The following is an 18,143-nucleotide window of genomic DNA, read 5'->3' on the forward strand; positions in this document are numbered from 1 at the left end:
GTTTGGCATATACTTAATCCTGTGTGAGCTACTCTGATTTTTGAAGGCTCTTTTCGGATATTTTCAACTCGTGATTTTTTTTCTAACCCCATCTGTTTTTTTTTTTATGGAATTATTTTTGAAAATGAGAGGAAAGAGGAGGTGAAGATTTGAGACACCATATTTTAAGATCTCTACTGTTAATAGAATCATAAGCAAATGGCAGGCTGATGCAAAGCCTTTACCCTGATATTATAGGATTATTGATCTGATTTTTATGTAGTGCAACTAGGATACCAAATTTGTATGCTTATAGAACAGCATTTGTTGAGTGATTCAGTTGTGCAGGCGGGCATGCTAACACTGCTACAGATCTAACACATCACTATGCATATTCCCCTTTGGTATGATCAGTTTCTCTTTATTCTTCAGAGTTGTCATCATCCTGCTTTCAACTTGTCTCATTTTAGCACAAAGTACAGATTTTCACCACTTCATTACTTATATTTTATCTATGGATCTCTGCATCCATTTTTCAAGATGCAGGGGTATGGAAATGGGACTAGTCTTCAGGATTTGGCATTTGTAGATTTTATTTTATTTTGTAGCTGATGGTATTGATACTATTGTGATGACGAGAAGATAGGTATATCTTGGCTTTTTGAAATAGGCTTGAAACTTTTATCTTTCTAATGTATTTTAAATCTTTTGGTGTATTGCATTTCTTTTAACTGATGGTAACTCGATTGACTCTTATCCTAAATTTTTTTATTAATAGTTTCTACCATGAGTTGGATCATACCATAGAATAGCAAGTAGTGGAGGCTATTGGAAGAATACTTCTGTCCATTTTGTGAGCAAGTAGTGCCTGAACAAATGCAAGAGTTGAAATGATCTAGCCATTTAAGATAATGGTAAATGTGGTTTTAATATCATGCAAGCTAGAAAGCAAATGACATTGGGGTTGTTTGGTTTGGTTGTCAGGTTTAACTAGGATAGTTTTATATCAAATTTAAGTAGAGTTTTAGCATATTCATGGTTGCTTTTGTCAGACCTGTCTTGAAAGATATGATAGGTTGTCAAACTTGGAAAATAAGTTTATATAGCCATGTCTCCTGTCTTATACAAAAGCATGTTCTATGATTATTCATTCCTGTGCAACCTCTCTATAACCAAACAACTGCAATGTCTCTCAAAAAGCTTGGCCTAATAGCCTGTATAAGATTGTTAGGATGCATAGGCTCTTTTTCTTTCTTCCTTGTAATTAAACTTGATGAGGTAAGTACACTATTAACTCTACAATTCTTTGACTTTATTTATAAATAACCAACTTGTTTTGGGTGAATGTTCCAAGGCTTAAAATTCTGCCCAAGATGCTGTCTAGAGTACCTAATAATGGTCGCATACCATGTTGTAGTTGTATCATATTTTGCATTTTTTCACCATATAAGAATATCTTTGACAATTCCATGGAACCATAATCCTTTGACATTTTGTAAAAACACATTAACAAAATGAGTCTGAGTGATATAAAATAATATTAATGAATTCGGTTTTAAAACAAATCATGCTAATATGATTCAAAGATTGATGTCCACAATCATAACTATAATGCTTGTCCTACTTGGGGTTTGCTTGTTTGCCAATAATTTCTTTATGAGTTATAGATGGTACTCCAAGCTTTTTAAAAATTCTTCTATCTCGATTATTACCCAAGTTTTTGCCACCTATGCATATATTCTTCACCATAAATTTAAATACCTTAGCTTTTACTGCATATGCTTAGACCATCTCAATTAAGTCTTTCTTACTTTTTTCACAATTGGTATAAGTCCAACCCAATCGAAGTATCTGTTTCTCATTTTGTCCTTTCTAACTTTACCACAAATCCTTCTGAACATTTCAGTCTCCTACATCGTTGTATTTTCTTGAGCTTTTGCCTAAATATTGAGTGGTTCAAGTTCTATTGTTTTTAATTTTCTTTAAGTTACCATTTTATGCATCAATTAATAGCATTTATAATCACTTTCCATTACATTAACATTGAGTAGCATTTTATTTTACTTGTGTCAGAGCGCGATAAATGTACAATTATTTTGACTACCAAAAAAAATAAATTTTTGTTTTACTTTCTTTCAAAACTTTATCCTCCACGACTTCATAAATCCAACTTAGCGGGCAGTCTCATACTCTTCTTTACACCTAACGTTATATAACTTTCTTATACCCATGTCATGATAATCTTTGTGCACGTTAACGATGAACCCATCTGTGACTAGCGTGTAGGTATATAGCTAGTTCTCAGTTCATTCCCATGACTGAAGTATAGTTATCAAGCTATAAGCACAACTAGTGCTTGTGATTCCTCCAGCGTACAAATTTTCATAAAATTTAGTACTTTACCACACACTTTCATAATGCCCTCCCCGCCCCATATCGATTAAAATCTTCACACATGATTTTCATCTTAGTATACTCATTTTTCTTATAATTTCCTATCGAACTGTTCATGTTGATATCCTCCATTTCCAGCTCTGCACCATAAAGCCTAAATTTTGTTTTGTTTGCCGTCAAATTTTAAGTTCATGCTAGTCAGGAACGTTTTGTATTTCATCTTTTTTACTCTCATAAGCAGTACTCATTTTAGCTTTTAGAACTTCATTGAATAGGTTGATAAACCACAACAATTATCTCATAAATTCCAAATCTCAATTGGTAGTTCATGCAATTTTAAACCTAATTCTTATGCATCTTTTGCTCCGAACAATTACCACAAAGTTCCCAGGCGGCAAGATTATATAAGCAAATTTTGGTAAAATTTGTTGTGACTAAAATATGATTTTATGATAAGAAATTTTGTTTTACGATGACAATGATTGTTGTCAAACAAGGTTTTCATATTATTGTGGCCATAGTTATCTATCATGATGAGATCTGTTGGGATTAAATATTGGAATCTTCTCGCTATTTCTAATAGCGAAGTAGGCAGATATATATTTAATGTGGCAAGATATATATATTTTACCAGCAATATTTGTCGTCACGAGAATAAGAATGTATTTGGGACGGAAAATTGCATAATAGAAGCCTTCAAAACTTTTGTAATTATATCCTTTTGATCGTCATGAAAGTTTTGCAACCAAAATCTTGTCGCTAAAATTTTTAATGATGATATTTTTGCTTTGATTACGACTACTATTATCCTGGAAAACATGTTTTCCTGCTCTAAATAGAATATTTGTCTCTCACTTTCTCAAATATCAACTTCATTACTTCCACTCACTTACTAGTTGTCTTTTTAATGTTCCCGTCAACCAAACAAGAAGATATGAGACAACACATGGGAAGTAGTTTTTGACAATGTCAAATGTTATTTGAATTTGAATATGATTCACCCCTTTATTATTCCTATACCATCCCTTGGCCACCTACCATGTTCATCAGTGTACCATCTCTTGCTTCCACCGACCTCAGCCTACCTCCTCTCAAAGTATGCTTCTAATACGCATTCATTGCCCTTGCTCATTACTTTCTGAACATTCCATTTTCATCCTAGTATTGTCACCGTATGCATCAGTACCAATAGAAAATCTCATTCAAGCCATTCTTTTCTGTGTGAAAGAAAAACAAAATTGTAATATAGATTTGCGTATCCTCAGTCCATCTTAACGTAGAAACTTCTAGAGCTTAAATGGCTAACCAAAGTCTTAAATAAGATGCAAACAAATGCATGATTGAACAAGCTCCTGCGTAGAATGTTAGCCTTAGATTTGCAGGCTATTAATGATGATAGAAAATTTACCGAAACATTAAAAGACAGCAGTAGTTCGTTTAAAAATTATTAAATATCTATCCATGTAATATAGCACGCGTTGGCTGAATTTCCTATTAGATTTGTGAATTGAAAGCCTATTTAAGCATTTGCCCATATCAATCCAACACCCTTAATCAAATCCCGTAGGAAGGTGAAAAAAATCTCAATCCTATTTAAGCATATGCCTATATCAATCCAACACCCTTAATCAAATCCTGTAGGAAGGTGGAAAAATCTCCGAAGACCTATTTGGATATTTCTACCGTAAAAAATGGACATATTTATTTTTACGGGATTAAGCTGAAAATTTTGTTAAAATCGGGCGTGTCAATCCATTTAGCTTATATTTTGAAAAGCCTGTCCAATCCAATTCAGATTCTAGCTTTTAGATGCACCAAAAAAAAATGTATAAAGATAGATTGGGCAGAAATTTTTGTTGATACATGATCATGCTTAAATTGATGGCTCAATCTCTAATTTTGTACAATTTTCAACCCAAGATTCGTGGATTAAGCCCAGCAAGATCACAATCTAAATACTGAATTAGGCATATATTCATAAAATATCTAAAAATAGTTTGAGCGAACCAGCCTAGGGAGAAAAAAAAACTATAGAATTCGACCTAGCTCACTCCAATGCTATTTCTAGACATCTTTCCTACCCCGTAGCCAGAAGTTTCAACCTAATTCTATAGAAAAATTCAAACAGACATGAAGACTTGTTATATGATACGAGTGAGATTGGACCAGCACAACCAACATGGTAATAAAATTACATATTGGGCTAAGCCTATATTCATAAATATCCAATTAATGAGAAAAATCTTATTAATGTAGGCTATGCTCGGTCTACTAAAATCCTATTCTAATCTCATGGACCAGCACAACCAACATGGTAATAGAATTACATATTGGGCTAAGCCTATATTCATAAATATCCAATTAATGAGAAAAATCTTATTAATGTAGGCTATGCTCGGTCTACTAAAATCCTATTGTAATCTCATGGATCCAATGGGATTATCCAAAATGGAATGTATTTTCGAATTGGGAGGAATTTTTTTTTTTTTTCTTGGTGGTTGGTGCCAAAGGCTAATCTGCACTTACCAATCCATACTATCATATCTTACATGCCCCCGTCAAACATTTTCTTAGCCAGTGGTGCCTTTCTGTCTCAAACTCAAAACTCAACATAGCCTCACCGACCTACTAAAAAAGAAACTTCGGCAAGGTGAACAAATGATATTTACTCATAGAATAGGGAAAAGTTACACCCAGCACGGTCCCGTGATTTTTTAAAACTGCTTCACTTGCTTAGAACCTTTTCCACACCAGATCTCTGTGCATGTGTTAGACTCTGCAGTAATTAATAAAACAAAATTATATCTTTTTAGGATTATAAAATCATCAAGGCGGAGTAATATCCTTCCAAAGAAAAAGTAAAATGCAGTGATGCGCTGATCTACCTGGCAAAGATAATTAAAAAGAGATCCATCAGTACTTGATAAGTTGACAAAGAAGTTCGTGAGGAAATCTGCCAACTTGATCTGCCAAACAAAATTGAGTTACACCACCAAGGAAATAGCAGATCTGATGATTTACATGTCTAAGAGATTTTCTGTTCAAGAGCAAACCTCATTAAGAGGATCAACTTTTGTAAGATCATCATCATAGCTATCATCGTCACCCTTGGTAGTGTGGAAAGAGTGGGGGGAAAAGTGTCAAATAAGTCTGCCGAAGCTCTAACAAAAAGCTCAGAGAGAGAGAGAGAGAGAGAGAGAGAGAGAGAAGGGGAGAAAAGGCAATTGCTTCATTACCTCATCAAGAACTTTTGCCATGGCATCAAGATGTTCAACTGAAGGACTCACATGTGATGGGACAGTTGATGAATATAATATTTCTCGTCGTATGCCACCATGATCATCTGGAACTTCTTCCCAGTCACTATCCTGTCATGGTAATTGGTGTGAGTGGAGATTCAAGTTACAATTTTATTTATTGGTTTGTTATAAGATTAAAATTGTATGCAATACCTCATCATCATCATCCAAAGCTTGCTCTTGAATCTCAACTAATGTATCTGATAATAATGAAAAGATCTGCAAAAATATCATATATCAGTTTAAGCGCCAAAGAACAATAATGGTACCTGCTGATCAGTTCACCGGATGGGCAAATCAAGTTAGCAGGTTTAGCAAATAACCAGTCTTAAAAAAAGGCACCAAGATCCAATCTCTCTCCCTCCGGATATAGTTTCATGAAAGTCTGTGACTTGAATTAGATTAAGCAAAGTGCCTGCAAGTTTTCTTGTGCATAGATCTGGTGACTCTGGTTTCATGAATTGTGAAGTCTTACAATATAAGCATTTCACAACAGCTCCATTTTTTCATAATTTTCGGTTGCAAAAAATGCCTAAATCCAAATAAAGAATTTCAACATTTTTTTTGGGTGTGGTGATCAAGAAGCTTCTTTCAAAGAGCTAAATTAAGAAAATTGTCATGCTAAGACCAAACAGCCAGATGACATCAAAAAATTGTAGTAAAGATGTCACAGAGTTGAAATTGACATCGACCTGGTAAAAGTTGTAGAAGTTATCCAATACCTTTGCAGGAAGAGGAATTATGGTCCATTGGTCGGGGGCTAATTTAGCTTTTGAACGAGTAGTTATACCTGCACCAGACTGGATGAACACACTAGGTAAATCCTTAAAATACTTCACTGAAATTCTTGTTTTACTGCATCAGAATCTTCAAACCTTTATAAGATGGCCTTGGACATTAATTTTTGCCAGCTCCACATGACGTGTGGATAACAATAAAGCCAGTGCAGTTGTTGTAACCTTTATCTGGTAGGCTCCCTGGATTTCACCTACACTCAGAGAATAAGAATAAATTTAGATAAAACGAGGAAAATATTTGTGCTCTAAACAATTATTCCTCTCTCTCTCTCTCTCTCTCTCTCTCTCTCTCTCTCTCACTCACTCACTCTCTCTCTCTCCACACATACACCCTCCTAGTAGGGTCCTACCCAACAAATGGTTCAAGACAGTGCTTCCCCTACAAGTTAGAACAACAAAAATAGAACTCATAGAAAGCTTTATTCCATCAATTTGTGAGTAATCATGTGGATCCTAACCCAACACCTAAAAAGATGAAGTGCCAATGAAGTGCAAGAGGATATAGGCTGCTCAATTACCCAAAAATACTTCTTTTGACAACACCAGGACAGGTTAATCATATGCAGACATAAGACTTCATATGACTAGCATTACAATCTTGTCTGATAAATGCACAATTATTCTTTAACCAGTTGCTTCTTGGAGTCTTAACTTTCCAAAGATACAACCAAATACATGACAAAGTTAAAAAAACAACGATGAATCACAAAGGAAATTTGCAATGTGAACTTTTTACAACGCAAGCATTCAAAATAATATTCTCTTGAAGACTGTTCTAGAAAATTTGAACTAGAAGACTGAATTATCAACAAAAAAATGCTTACCCTGTAGTTTTGTCCATTCTGACATCACATAAGCAAATGAACTTTCATAGCCTTTAGCAGGAATTGTAAGCAATAAGTTAATGAATTGATCAACATCTGGGGAACTGAGATGTACCTGCAACAAAAGAAGTATTGATTTTGATCTGATGATACAAGGACATCGGCAGCATCAGAAGGTTCTATTGACACTGGTTCCCAAAAAGTGAGGCATACACAGAGCAAAGTATTTCAAGGAATAGAAGGAAGCAAAGCAATGGACCCATGAGGCCCAGAAATGTTGGAAGGATCCATGGTCAAACTCTTTCGACAAGGATAACCTTGTGAGTTATTACAGTTCCTAGCTATTCTAAGACAGACCTAAAATTTATGGCCGAGTCTTGATGTCTTTAATCTTATCAGACAGAAAAAAATAATTTGCCACTTCTAAATGTAACTTCAACAAAGAACATAGAACTCAATTACCTGCATTCACCTGTTGTCCTCAGGAAATATCTCAATTTTCTTTACCATTGTTCGATAACATATTTCAGCTCCATATGCAATTTATTTTGCCAGCTTATCGATAACTGAATTAAGTGGATCAAAATGATATCAACTATATCATTTCTGCAAGTTGTAATAAGATTGGTTTGGGCGCCTGCCATTATGGACCCAGCAGCTGATATCATCGTACATCACATGCCATAAGCTTCATCACCATTTTGAAAATAGGATCCCACTTTGGAGATAAAAACTCAATTGCTCACCAGTGCGACAGATATATATACCATGTAGTTGATGAGAAATGATGCCATTTGACCACAGAAAAATGAGTTGTGCAAATGGCAGTGAATTATTTATAGTGCTAGCCAGCAAAATTCTGGAAACAGCACCATCCAACTAATGGGATTCAACAAGAGAATATTCATGGTGAAATATAATAACAAAACTACATAATAAGCAACTAGTTTTCATTTTTCTGTGGCTTTTTGATATTTTTTGGTACTTTGTCACTTTTAGATATTTAGTTTTGCTGTAATAACTCTACTCAAAGTTGACAAAATCAATTAAAAAATGGTCGGATATTCAGTGTAGAATTGGCGAGATTAGATCCTTTCATCTTTCCAATTTTCCTCCTCCAAGAGGACCACTTTGCGGCAGTTATTTAGTCAATTTGGACATATGCTTTGTAATAAAAAACCAATTGATAAATGATTAATAGATCCCTTTACACTTCTCAGAGATAACTCAGGAAGCAAATGCCTAAAAAATCAGTTATAAACTACTATACAATGAAGAAATATTACAAGTCAGCATCCAACTATTTGCAACATAGCCAGTTTGAGCATGTGCTTTATACTAAAAACCTTTTAATAAAGATCAATGAATCCCTCAAAGGTCTTCATCGATATTTTCAAGAACCAAGTCACTGGCTATTGTAAAAGAAAGGGATAACAAGTTATTATCCATTTACATTTTCTACCCCATATGAACCTCGTCTAATTCTAGCAACATAAAGCTGTTAAGGGATAAATAATGGAAGATCAAGTCATTAAAAGTAAAATTTATACAGTCAAGAAAGATCAGAATGAATCCTTTAGTAAGACAATATATCTTTTTGCAACATAGTGGATTAATGTAGATAAAAGTGAAGAAGTAAAAAGAATGGGATGCACAAACAATAAAGTACTTTGGCCCTTCCAGAAACCACTGCTGTTAGCAAACAATCTCAGAAGTTCACATAATCAATGGCACTTTTGTAAATGGTACATGCAGAAGAAAATACTGAATTGAACATTTAAGTCATTGGAATCAACAACGGAATTGATTGAGAAAAATTCCGATTGTTTGCAAGATAACTCAAGTGTTGCATATCTCAAAAACTTTCTAAGTTAGCATGCCTCATTTAGTGTTGCATTTAATGGGCCTCACAGCAAATCTGAAGCTAAAGTGACAAAACAGATAAATATATGTTTAGAAAATATTTTCTTCCAACATAATAGAGAATCATCTACATAAAAAGTACAACAAAGCTTAAATCAACAAAAACTTCTCATTTGGACTCAATAGAAAAACGTACATAGAATGAACTCACAGGAAAGGAAATTACCAGTCTAGCAAGAATGACAATCAGGGAACTTTTCAACCCTGCTATTTCACAAGACTGCAACCGGCTCACAACAGCAGCGACAAGCTCGCGAATGTGCATGGACATTTGTGATGGCAAATGTAAAATAAGTTGCAAAATATAGCTGCCAACAAAAAGTGATCCTGAACTTTCTAGGTCTGGATCCAAAAGTCTGCAGGAATCAAGAATTAGTAATCAGAATCCAAGGGTTGTCTAGAGCAAATAGTTAATCATCATGACACACTATAGCTGACAGAATATCAAGACTCAGAGTACCACAATGATAAAATACCACCATGATAAAATTACACTACTCTTGGTCTATCAAAGAGATTAACAAACAAGCTTCACCTCAACTGCATTACGATCAGAAAAGAAAAAGATTTATTTTATCATCCTTTGGCAACGTAAACAATCAAGATTCTATATGACTGCAATCTGACCTCCCCCTGCAGGAGAGATTTAAAAACCTAACTTTCATTTAACCTTAACAAAGGAAAGAAGACTAATAAATGCTTGCACCAGTTTCAGTATAGGAGGACTCTGAACATGTTTATTCCTGGATAATCGAGGAAGCCTATTTCTGGTTTTCCATTTAACATGTCCAGATTTCAAGATATTGATATTTTACAAAGCCAACATGAAATTCTCTCATAGCAGGTGATCAAACAAACAAAACAAGGATTTGAATTTCAAAACCTTACAAAGATACAAAATACAGTAGTTCATAGTAACACCGATAATGGTTTCCTTCATTCTTGCATAATTAGATACATGCATAGTTGACCAATCCAGCAAACACTAATTATTTTCAGAAAAGTTTGACATGATATGCCAGTATTAGAAATATTGTAAAGGTCAATAAAGCAATATCAGATATTGGATATACATTTTGGCAAATGTTAATGCTCGAGTTGTTCAAGAAAAACTGGCATCTATCAAGGATTATAACCTTATAGGAAAATAAAGTTGCCCAGATATTTCCATTGAATATATGTCTATCACAAACTGCTACGACATGATACACCTAAAAATATGTCAAAGACAGGCTGTTGCTGCCATGCCATTTCAAGCTGTCAAAAAAAAAGTGCTTAGAAAATGCTTTTTAAATCGTATTCTGTAAACACTGTGCATTAAAATGTCTTCTTAACGCCAGCGCTGATTAGAAAATGCTCACTCCAAACATAACCTGAATTTTGACCAAGCCATGAACATATAAAGCCTATGAAACATGTTTAAGTTTGCACGGACCAACTAGAAATTATATCAAAAATAAAAAAATTAAACCCACTAACCTCTATACCGTTGCCCCACCTCTTTCCCTCTCAACTGGCCCCTTAACCTCATCCTTGAGTCTGGCAGAACCCTCTAACCCACTTCACCAAGTTGTCCCTACTAACATAGATACAAAAGTGCATTACATCCCTCACCTCCATTCAAAGCTGCTTCCCAATGTCATGCACCTGGAGTTTCCAATTTTCATTTTGAGAACTCTATCTACCTCTAAAGAACCCAATTTTGTCCACATAACTCTAGCATCATCTGAAAGTCATATCTCAAGTTCGTAGTGCTAACGCGATGCTACAACTACCACATGGCATCACCCTTACAACCCCACTACCTCAACAAACAAAGTAGCCAATATCTATCTAACCCCTTCCCAAAATCTCAATAAACCAACAATTTCATATCTTGGCCACTTTGTTCATCTTATAAAGCTTATTCAGATATAAGCAATTGTACTTTGCATCTTGTGATCCAACACTACAATGTTATATGATGAGAAAACACCCTTGTCCCCGTTCTGCCTCTAAACCCTAGGAGCTGTATTGCAAAAGTCCAATATTTTGACATATATGACACCAAGTACCTTGGTGCTACCATCACCTTCACTAGAGCTAGCCCATTTGATGTTGCACCAACAATCCAATTGTGCAGCTCCTCTACACCACCAAGGCCAACCCTCTTGAGTCCACCTGGATATATATCACACAACTGTACAACGATCTAGGCCCTGTTTGGGGGAGCTGTTGGCAGTAGAGCTTTTAGAAGTAGAGCTGTTGGAAGTAGAGCTATCTGAAGTAGAGCTTTTATAAAAAGCTGTTTACTGTTTGGTAACTACACTTTTAAAGTGCTGTGGGACTTTAACATGTGTTTGGTAAACAAACTGAGAGAGTACTTTTGTGTGACAAAATGACCATAAAGGACATTACTAGTATTATACAACAGAGCATAATAAAATATAATGTATTAATACATAAATATATGATATAGTATAATATTAATATAATGTAATATAATATTATTATAATATAGTACTATAACATTATGTACTATAGAATAATAATTTAATATAATATTAAATTATTTAACATAACATATCAATGTATTATGATATAATATAATATAATATTATATTTATAGTATAATACAATAATAAATGTATAAAATATTATAATTATTAGTGTAAATTCATTGTTCATCCTTCTGACGACCATTTATCTCTCTAACAAATTTTCTAGTTAGGTGATAAAATTAGTTAAATAATTACTAATATTTTTATTTATTTATTATTTTATTTCATTGAAATATATTTATATATTATCTTATTTATTTATTTATTCGTTCATTTATATACATATTTATTTATTTGTTCATTTATATACATATTTATTTATGCATTTATTAATTTAATTATATATTATCTTTTTCTTTCCTTTTCTTTATTTTTTCTTCTCTTTTTTTTCTTTCCTTTTCTTCTTTTTTTTCTTTTCTTTTTCTTTTCTTTTTTTTTCTCTTCTTCTCCTTATTTATGCATTTATTTATTTATTTTTTCTTTTCTTTTTCTTTCCTTTTCTTTTTCTTTTCTTCCCTTTTCTTCTTTTTTTTCCTTTTCTTTTTTCTTCTCTTCTCCTTCCTCCCTTCTCTTTTCTTCTCCTCCCACGAGGCCGGCGGTGCTGGAAGGGGCCCGGGCCGCAATGGCCGCGGGAGGGGGTCGGGCCATGGCCGGCGGCGGCTGGCCAACGGCAGTCTCGGCGGAAGGGAGCCGAGGCAGCTTGCCCGCCACCACCGCGGGCACACGTCACCGCGGGCGGACGCCACCGCCCAAAAACGCACCCCACGGCCGGCCGCCATAGGAGCTTTGCTGCGGCTCGCCTCCCCGGTCCCGCGGCTGGGACGTCGTTGTCCCAAGGCTGGCGAAGGCTCGGCCACCCCACGGCCGAGCCCGGCCGCTCCACGGGCAGGCTGCGCGCCACGGGTGGCGTCGCGACGACTTGAGGAGGGGTCGCCGGCCACCACCAAAAAAAGAAAAAAGAAAGCAGGCAGCGGCGTTGAGAAGGAGGAGATAGAGAGGGAGAGAGAGAAGGAAGGGTGAGAGAGAGGAAGAGGCGTGGGATGGAGGATTTTGGGAGGAAAAATGAACTTTTAAGTAGAGGTATTTTGGTCAAAAAAAAGCTTCCCGACAAAGCTGAAAACAGCGTTTTCGGAAAGCTCCAAAATGGAGCTTCTTCCAGAAAGCTGTTTTTAGCTTTTTGAAAAAGATAAAATAGCTTTTCCAAATTTTTACCAAACATCCTTTTTCATTCAAAAGTACTTTTGGAGGGCCAGAAAGTGCTTTTTGGCCCTCCAAAAGCTTCTCCAAACAGGGCCTAAAAGTGATCCTCCTTACCCCTACAAAACAACATGGTAAATCTAAATTCTTGTAACAACCCCGAATGCTCATAAACAACTTGACCATGAGTCAAGTAGAAAACCGATGTGCACTTTCATCTAATAGAATAAATCTCCTTAACAGCATACCACACCAAGCAAAGTACCCTCCATGCCATGATTTATCAACTACTCCACCAATATGCAACCTACCACCGCGTTGAAATATCCAGACTCCAAATCCATAGAGCATGGCCATGCAATGTCATGACTCTATGCATGGCTCCTCGACAGGCCTAATGCAAATGTTGCAAGGGCAACAATATACCAAGTCCACATGAGCTGCAACTCCTCAAAGCCATGGAAGATCGCTCGCATCCAAACACCCTCAAGCACTAATATCACGATATCGCTCGTGTTGTTGATATGCTTTTCTCCATAGCCATACCACTCAACACTTCAACGTTCATGACCTGTTTGCACAGACCTGTACACTGTTAGGATGCTCTGCAACCAAATTTGCCCACGAAATATATGTTAACCAAAATTGACAACATCTCTACACGAATCTCCATTCCTTGGAACGATCCACTAAACATCCAGCCACTTGGCCCAACTCATGGCTCAGGCTCACCATGCTAAAATGTCAAGAATTCACTAGCCATACTTTGCTTCATGGACCCCTTCATAGCACCACAATAGTTCACAAAGTCATGATTGTTGCCTATTAAGGTAGGCCAAATCCTTATTTGATCATCTCTTACCTTTTTGTACACTTCGGCGTGCATAGGATAGCTAGAGTAAACTCTGAGGAAAAAAACCCCCCTCTACACCATACGGCTAACTACCCAACCGATATAACCCCATTTGTCTTCATGCAAGCATGTCCAGGCAGCACACCATCTTGCCTTGCAAGCATGCCATGGTGGGCTCATCTCCTACGAGCTTTAGAGAGCTGGGCCCCATTTTTAGAAGGCTTGAACACAATGACTTCTATGCCAGTATCGAGACCAGGAATGCTTGCCTGATGGCATAGTTCATCACGCCCTCGTGCCGTTCTGTGTCAGGCCCGTACTAATACAACAGAGAGGGCGGGAGAGAGGAAGAACAGAGAGAGAGGGGATGGGAGAAAGAGGGAGAGAGAAGGCCGGGGAGTTGCACAAAGGGGTGGAGGGACTCTAACTTCAGTTCTATTTCTAAGGCTGCAATTGGGTCGGGTTGACCTGTGACTCGACCCGACTAAACCCGTTTAGACCCGACCCGATCCGTTTTGGACCCGTGGGGCTGGGTCGGGTCTTAAAATTGAACCCGTTCTATTTTTGGGTCAAATCTGGATTTACTAAATTCAGACCCAACGCGATCCGACCGACCCGTATATAAAATATTAAAATATTACTATAAATAATAACTCTTGCTAGTTACAAGTTCCAACCTGTAATGTAATAAATGTAAGTATTTATGGCTACCGTTTATTACACGTAATGTAATAAATGCATAGCAGGGGCAAGTACAGGGGCATTTAGGACCCATTTATTACCATTTATCACACCTATTTTGCTTGTTCTAAGTATCTTGTTCGGTCTTGCCGGGAGATTTTTCCCCTACGGGCTTAGGGCTAACCCTTCCCCCCTCTTCCTAGCAAAAAAAAAAACCTTCTTCCAACTCTCCACCCAGCAAGAAGAGAAGTCGAGAGCGAGAGAAAAATAGATTTGGCACCGCCTCCTCCGCCAACTCTCCTCTATGCTCTTCCTCCGTCGCCTCCCCCTCGCTGCCGTCGCCGACATCCCCTTGGGCTCCACTCTCACCCCCTCCAACTCCTGGACCTCTGAGAACTGAACCTTCTCCCTTGGCTTCGTCTCCGACTCCGAGAACCCCTCCCTCTTCCTTACGACCATCACCTACTCCACTGCCATCCGCGTCTCGACCCCCCGCTGCGATCGACTCCGCCGCCTCACTTTAGCTCCGCTCCGACGGCAACCTCCGCCTAACTAATGGCTCCGGCTCCATCGTTTGGCAGTCCAACACCTCCAGCAAGGGCATCACAACCGCTTACCTCAGCGAGACCGGCTACCTCATCCTCAAGAACGGCGGTAGTCGACAACCTCTCTGGCCACCTGCTTCACCAGCTCTCGAATTTTTTGGGTTGGGATCGGGTTATACATAGACCCAACCCGACCCGAATGACCCATTGGGTCTCATGTGGACCCGACCTGATCTGATTTTCTATTGGGTCGGGTCTGGGTTCAAAGTTAGGACCCAAACAATAAACCGGATCGGATTGGGGTCACTCAGGACCCGGTCCAACCCGAGCCATTTGCACCTTTACCTATTTCATTCAAAACAGGGATCCCAGAGGGGGCTCCTTTTTATTTTAAAAAATTTCAGTGAAGTCGCCAAACTCCTTGCCGACTTCACTTAATTTTTTTCAAAATTAAAGGAGGCCCCTCTCGGAAGCCCCTGTTTCCAACAAAACTGAAGAACCGGAGGCGAAGCCCCTCCTCCGACCCTCCGATAGATTCCCTAGCCCTTCGCAGACCTCTGTCAGCCGACCTCTGCCGGCTATCCTCCATCCTTCCTCTCCGTCTCCCTCCCCCCTCTCTTTCCTTCTCCCTCTCCCCCTTCGTTGTCGATTTTTCGTTTTACTTGTTGGACCGGTATGGCTTAATACACCAGGAATAGGGTGGTTCGGGATGGTTTCATGTCCTTGCTTGAATTCATCCTTAAAATCCAAATCAGCTTAGATTTTGAATAATCCTTATTGTTGGTCTCTAAGCCCCAAAAGATGTTCTATAAACCACCATTTTCCTTGCAAGCATGCTATGGTGGGCTCATCTCCTACAAGCTTAAGGGAGTTGGGTGCCATTGACCAGGGAAAAGGGAGAGGTGATGTGGGCCCCCTCAATTTGACGTCCAGCCTAGTAGGCGTCAAGAAAGATTTTACATTCCGTAAGTAACTCTGTGATTTGAAAACGGAGGAAATGAAAGCAAAATTCGTTCTCTCCTCCCTCTCACATGTTCAATCTTTTTTTAGCGGTTTCCTTCCATGGCATCAGGTACGTGGCGGGGGAATTGTGCAAATTTAGCAATTGCACCGACAAATAATAAAGAGGCGCACAAAGTAGCAAATAAGGAACTGACCTCGTTATTATAGATCAAGTTATTAGTTATTTCAAACAAATCCCAAAATTCCAAACTATCTGTTATCCAATAAAGACCTAAGATTCTTAATAATAAACCAAAATCTCCTACACCATTAGTTACAAAAGCTTTTTGACAAGCACTTGCGGCAATCGATCGTGTGAACCAAAACCCTATTAATAAATATGAACACATTCCCACTAGTTCCCAAAAAACATCAATTTGTATCAAATTAGAATTAGTAACTAATACCAACATGGAAATATTAGAAAAATTCATATAAGCAAAAAAATCGCAAATATCGTTAGGCTTGCAACCCATCCAGAAAAACCTATGGTCAGCTTAGATCTCAAATAATCGTAGTTGTTGGTCACTATAAGCCCCAAATTTAGTTCCATGAGGCCACGCACCAAGCTATAGAACACCTCCTTGCTACACCAGAGCATTTAATACCTAGCACTTTGCCACCCCGAGGTTCAAAAGATCTTATGGAAGTATATGCACTTGACATGATGGCGACTCAAGCCCCACCACTCTAGTGTTAGGTGGAAACATCATTGCTACTGTAATCTCCTTGGCCACGAGACAAACTCTTTTGTCCACAATTTTTTTGTGCTTCCTATGGTCACCAAATAATCATTTGTCATATGGCAAGAAAGTAGGAATGTTGGTCTATGGTTCAACTTTGAAAAATATACTTACAAACTCAGCCATGTAAAACATGAAGAGCCAAAATTTTGAAGATGGACATATTTGAGTATAATATGGAATCACTTCAAAAGTTCAAGGCTAAATTAGGCATATACACATATATATGTGGGTGTGCGGGTGTGCATAGGTAGAGATAGAAGTTAAATTTATTCATGAGTCTAATTTTAGCTTCCGAATTATGACAATTATCCATATGGAAGAAAAGCTGATGATAAATTCAAAATTTAAATTCTACCTTCTAACTAAATCATCAATTACAAAATGAGTAGTTTAATAGCATCAATTTGCAAACCAATATAACCTTTTAGCTCCCAAGATAAAAGGTAATATTAACCAAGTAATACAAAAGTATGATGAGAAGTCCGTATGCATTGTCTTCATTATTTGTAGCCTCTATTTTATGTGAACACTCCTCTTAACCATTAATAATGTTTTGAGAAAACCATTCAAGTTTATCAAGATTTATCACCTAGGACTCTCGCATTGCACGATCTTGGGCCTTTTCCATTATACGAGAGTCCATTCTTATATACACCAAGTTTCCAAGCATACATAAAGATGTAGTACCCTTTTTTGTCTGCTTATCTTCAAACACATGAAGTCCATTACTATGGGAATGAAATTGGAATACTTTCGATGTTGAGCAAACAAAGAACACCAATAAAGTTTCACCAGATATGCTTGAAGCCTTCATACATATAAATATGAATTTACTTATATGGTTAAAATTCGAGGCCTTGCAAAGTGATATCCCAAGGCAATAAATCTTGACCAACTTGAATAGTCTCCTAAAGACATCACTAATGGTCCAGAAGAGTTTGAATATGAAAGGGAAAGATAGACAACACATGGCTCGATGAAGTACTTAGAATAGATACCTTTTCTCATTAGTTTTTTTTTTCACATAGTTTATGTTACTAACTATATATTGTGGGAGTGGCATGATCCTCTTGGATTTCTTATTGATGCCACTGAATTTACTCGTATTTGGTCATGGACAATTTAATTTGAATATTGAGTAACCTACTCTGAATTTATTATTAGCTCTACATGGATATCTTAATTAAAAAATTGAAATACGAATTGTGATTTTGACCTATTTCTTTATTTATTTAGATGTGTTCATGAAATTATGTCCCCGTACTTTTGAAGCCATATCATACTATACTTTTGAAGCCATTCATATTTTATATTGCTACACTTACATTATATTCTTTAATATAAATCAAATTATACATGAATG

The 18,143-nt window shown here is 37.2% G+C and overlaps 1 protein-coding gene and 1 long non-coding RNA gene across 7 annotated transcripts in view; one reads left to right on the top strand and one right to left on the bottom strand.

Annotated features, from left to right (window-relative positions):
* The first annotated feature begins 250 nt into the window (after positions 1 to 250).
* LOC148714776 (uncharacterized) lies at positions 251 to 735 on the top strand. Its single transcript, XR_015975375.1, has 2 exons — positions 251 to 383; positions 526 to 735. It is a non-coding gene; the product is annotated as an uncharacterized LOC148714776 (long non-coding RNA).
* A 4,096-nt stretch (positions 736 to 4,831) lies between these two features.
* The window catches only part of LOC103701677 (ARM repeat superfamily protein), a 34,916-nt gene continuing 21,604 nt past the window's right edge, over positions 4,832 to 18,143 (bottom strand). For 3 of the 6 annotated variants that reach the window (XM_008783834.4, XM_088716151.1, XM_088716153.1), the window contains 9 exons: positions 9,383 to 9,572; positions 7,294 to 7,408; positions 6,548 to 6,660; positions 6,395 to 6,472; positions 5,826 to 5,891; positions 5,610 to 5,741; positions 5,427 to 5,480; positions 5,259 to 5,339; positions 4,832 to 5,149 (listed from right to left, as the gene is read on the bottom strand). In XM_008783834.4, the coding sequence (XP_008782056.1) occupies positions 5,099 to 5,149; positions 5,259 to 5,339; positions 5,427 to 5,480; positions 5,610 to 5,741; positions 5,826 to 5,891; positions 6,395 to 6,472; positions 6,548 to 6,660; positions 7,294 to 7,408; positions 9,383 to 9,572 (880 nt within the window). In that variant the 3' untranslated portion in view covers positions 4,832 to 5,098. Of the gene's footprint in view, positions 5,150 to 5,258; positions 5,340 to 5,426; positions 5,524 to 5,609; positions 5,742 to 5,825; positions 5,892 to 6,394; positions 6,473 to 6,547; positions 6,661 to 7,293; positions 7,409 to 9,382; positions 9,573 to 18,143 lie in introns of those variants that run through there. The other 3 variants (XR_015975372.1, XR_015975371.1, XM_088716152.1) reach the window with 2 other exon arrangements.

Source organism: Phoenix dactylifera, chromosome 2, assembly GCF_051530095.1.
Source record: "Phoenix dactylifera cultivar Ajwa chromosome 2, Ajwa_hap1_PhDact_Kaust_v1.1, whole genome shotgun sequence".
Lineage (NCBI taxonomy): Eukaryota > Viridiplantae > Streptophyta > Magnoliopsida > Arecales > Arecaceae > Phoenix > Phoenix dactylifera.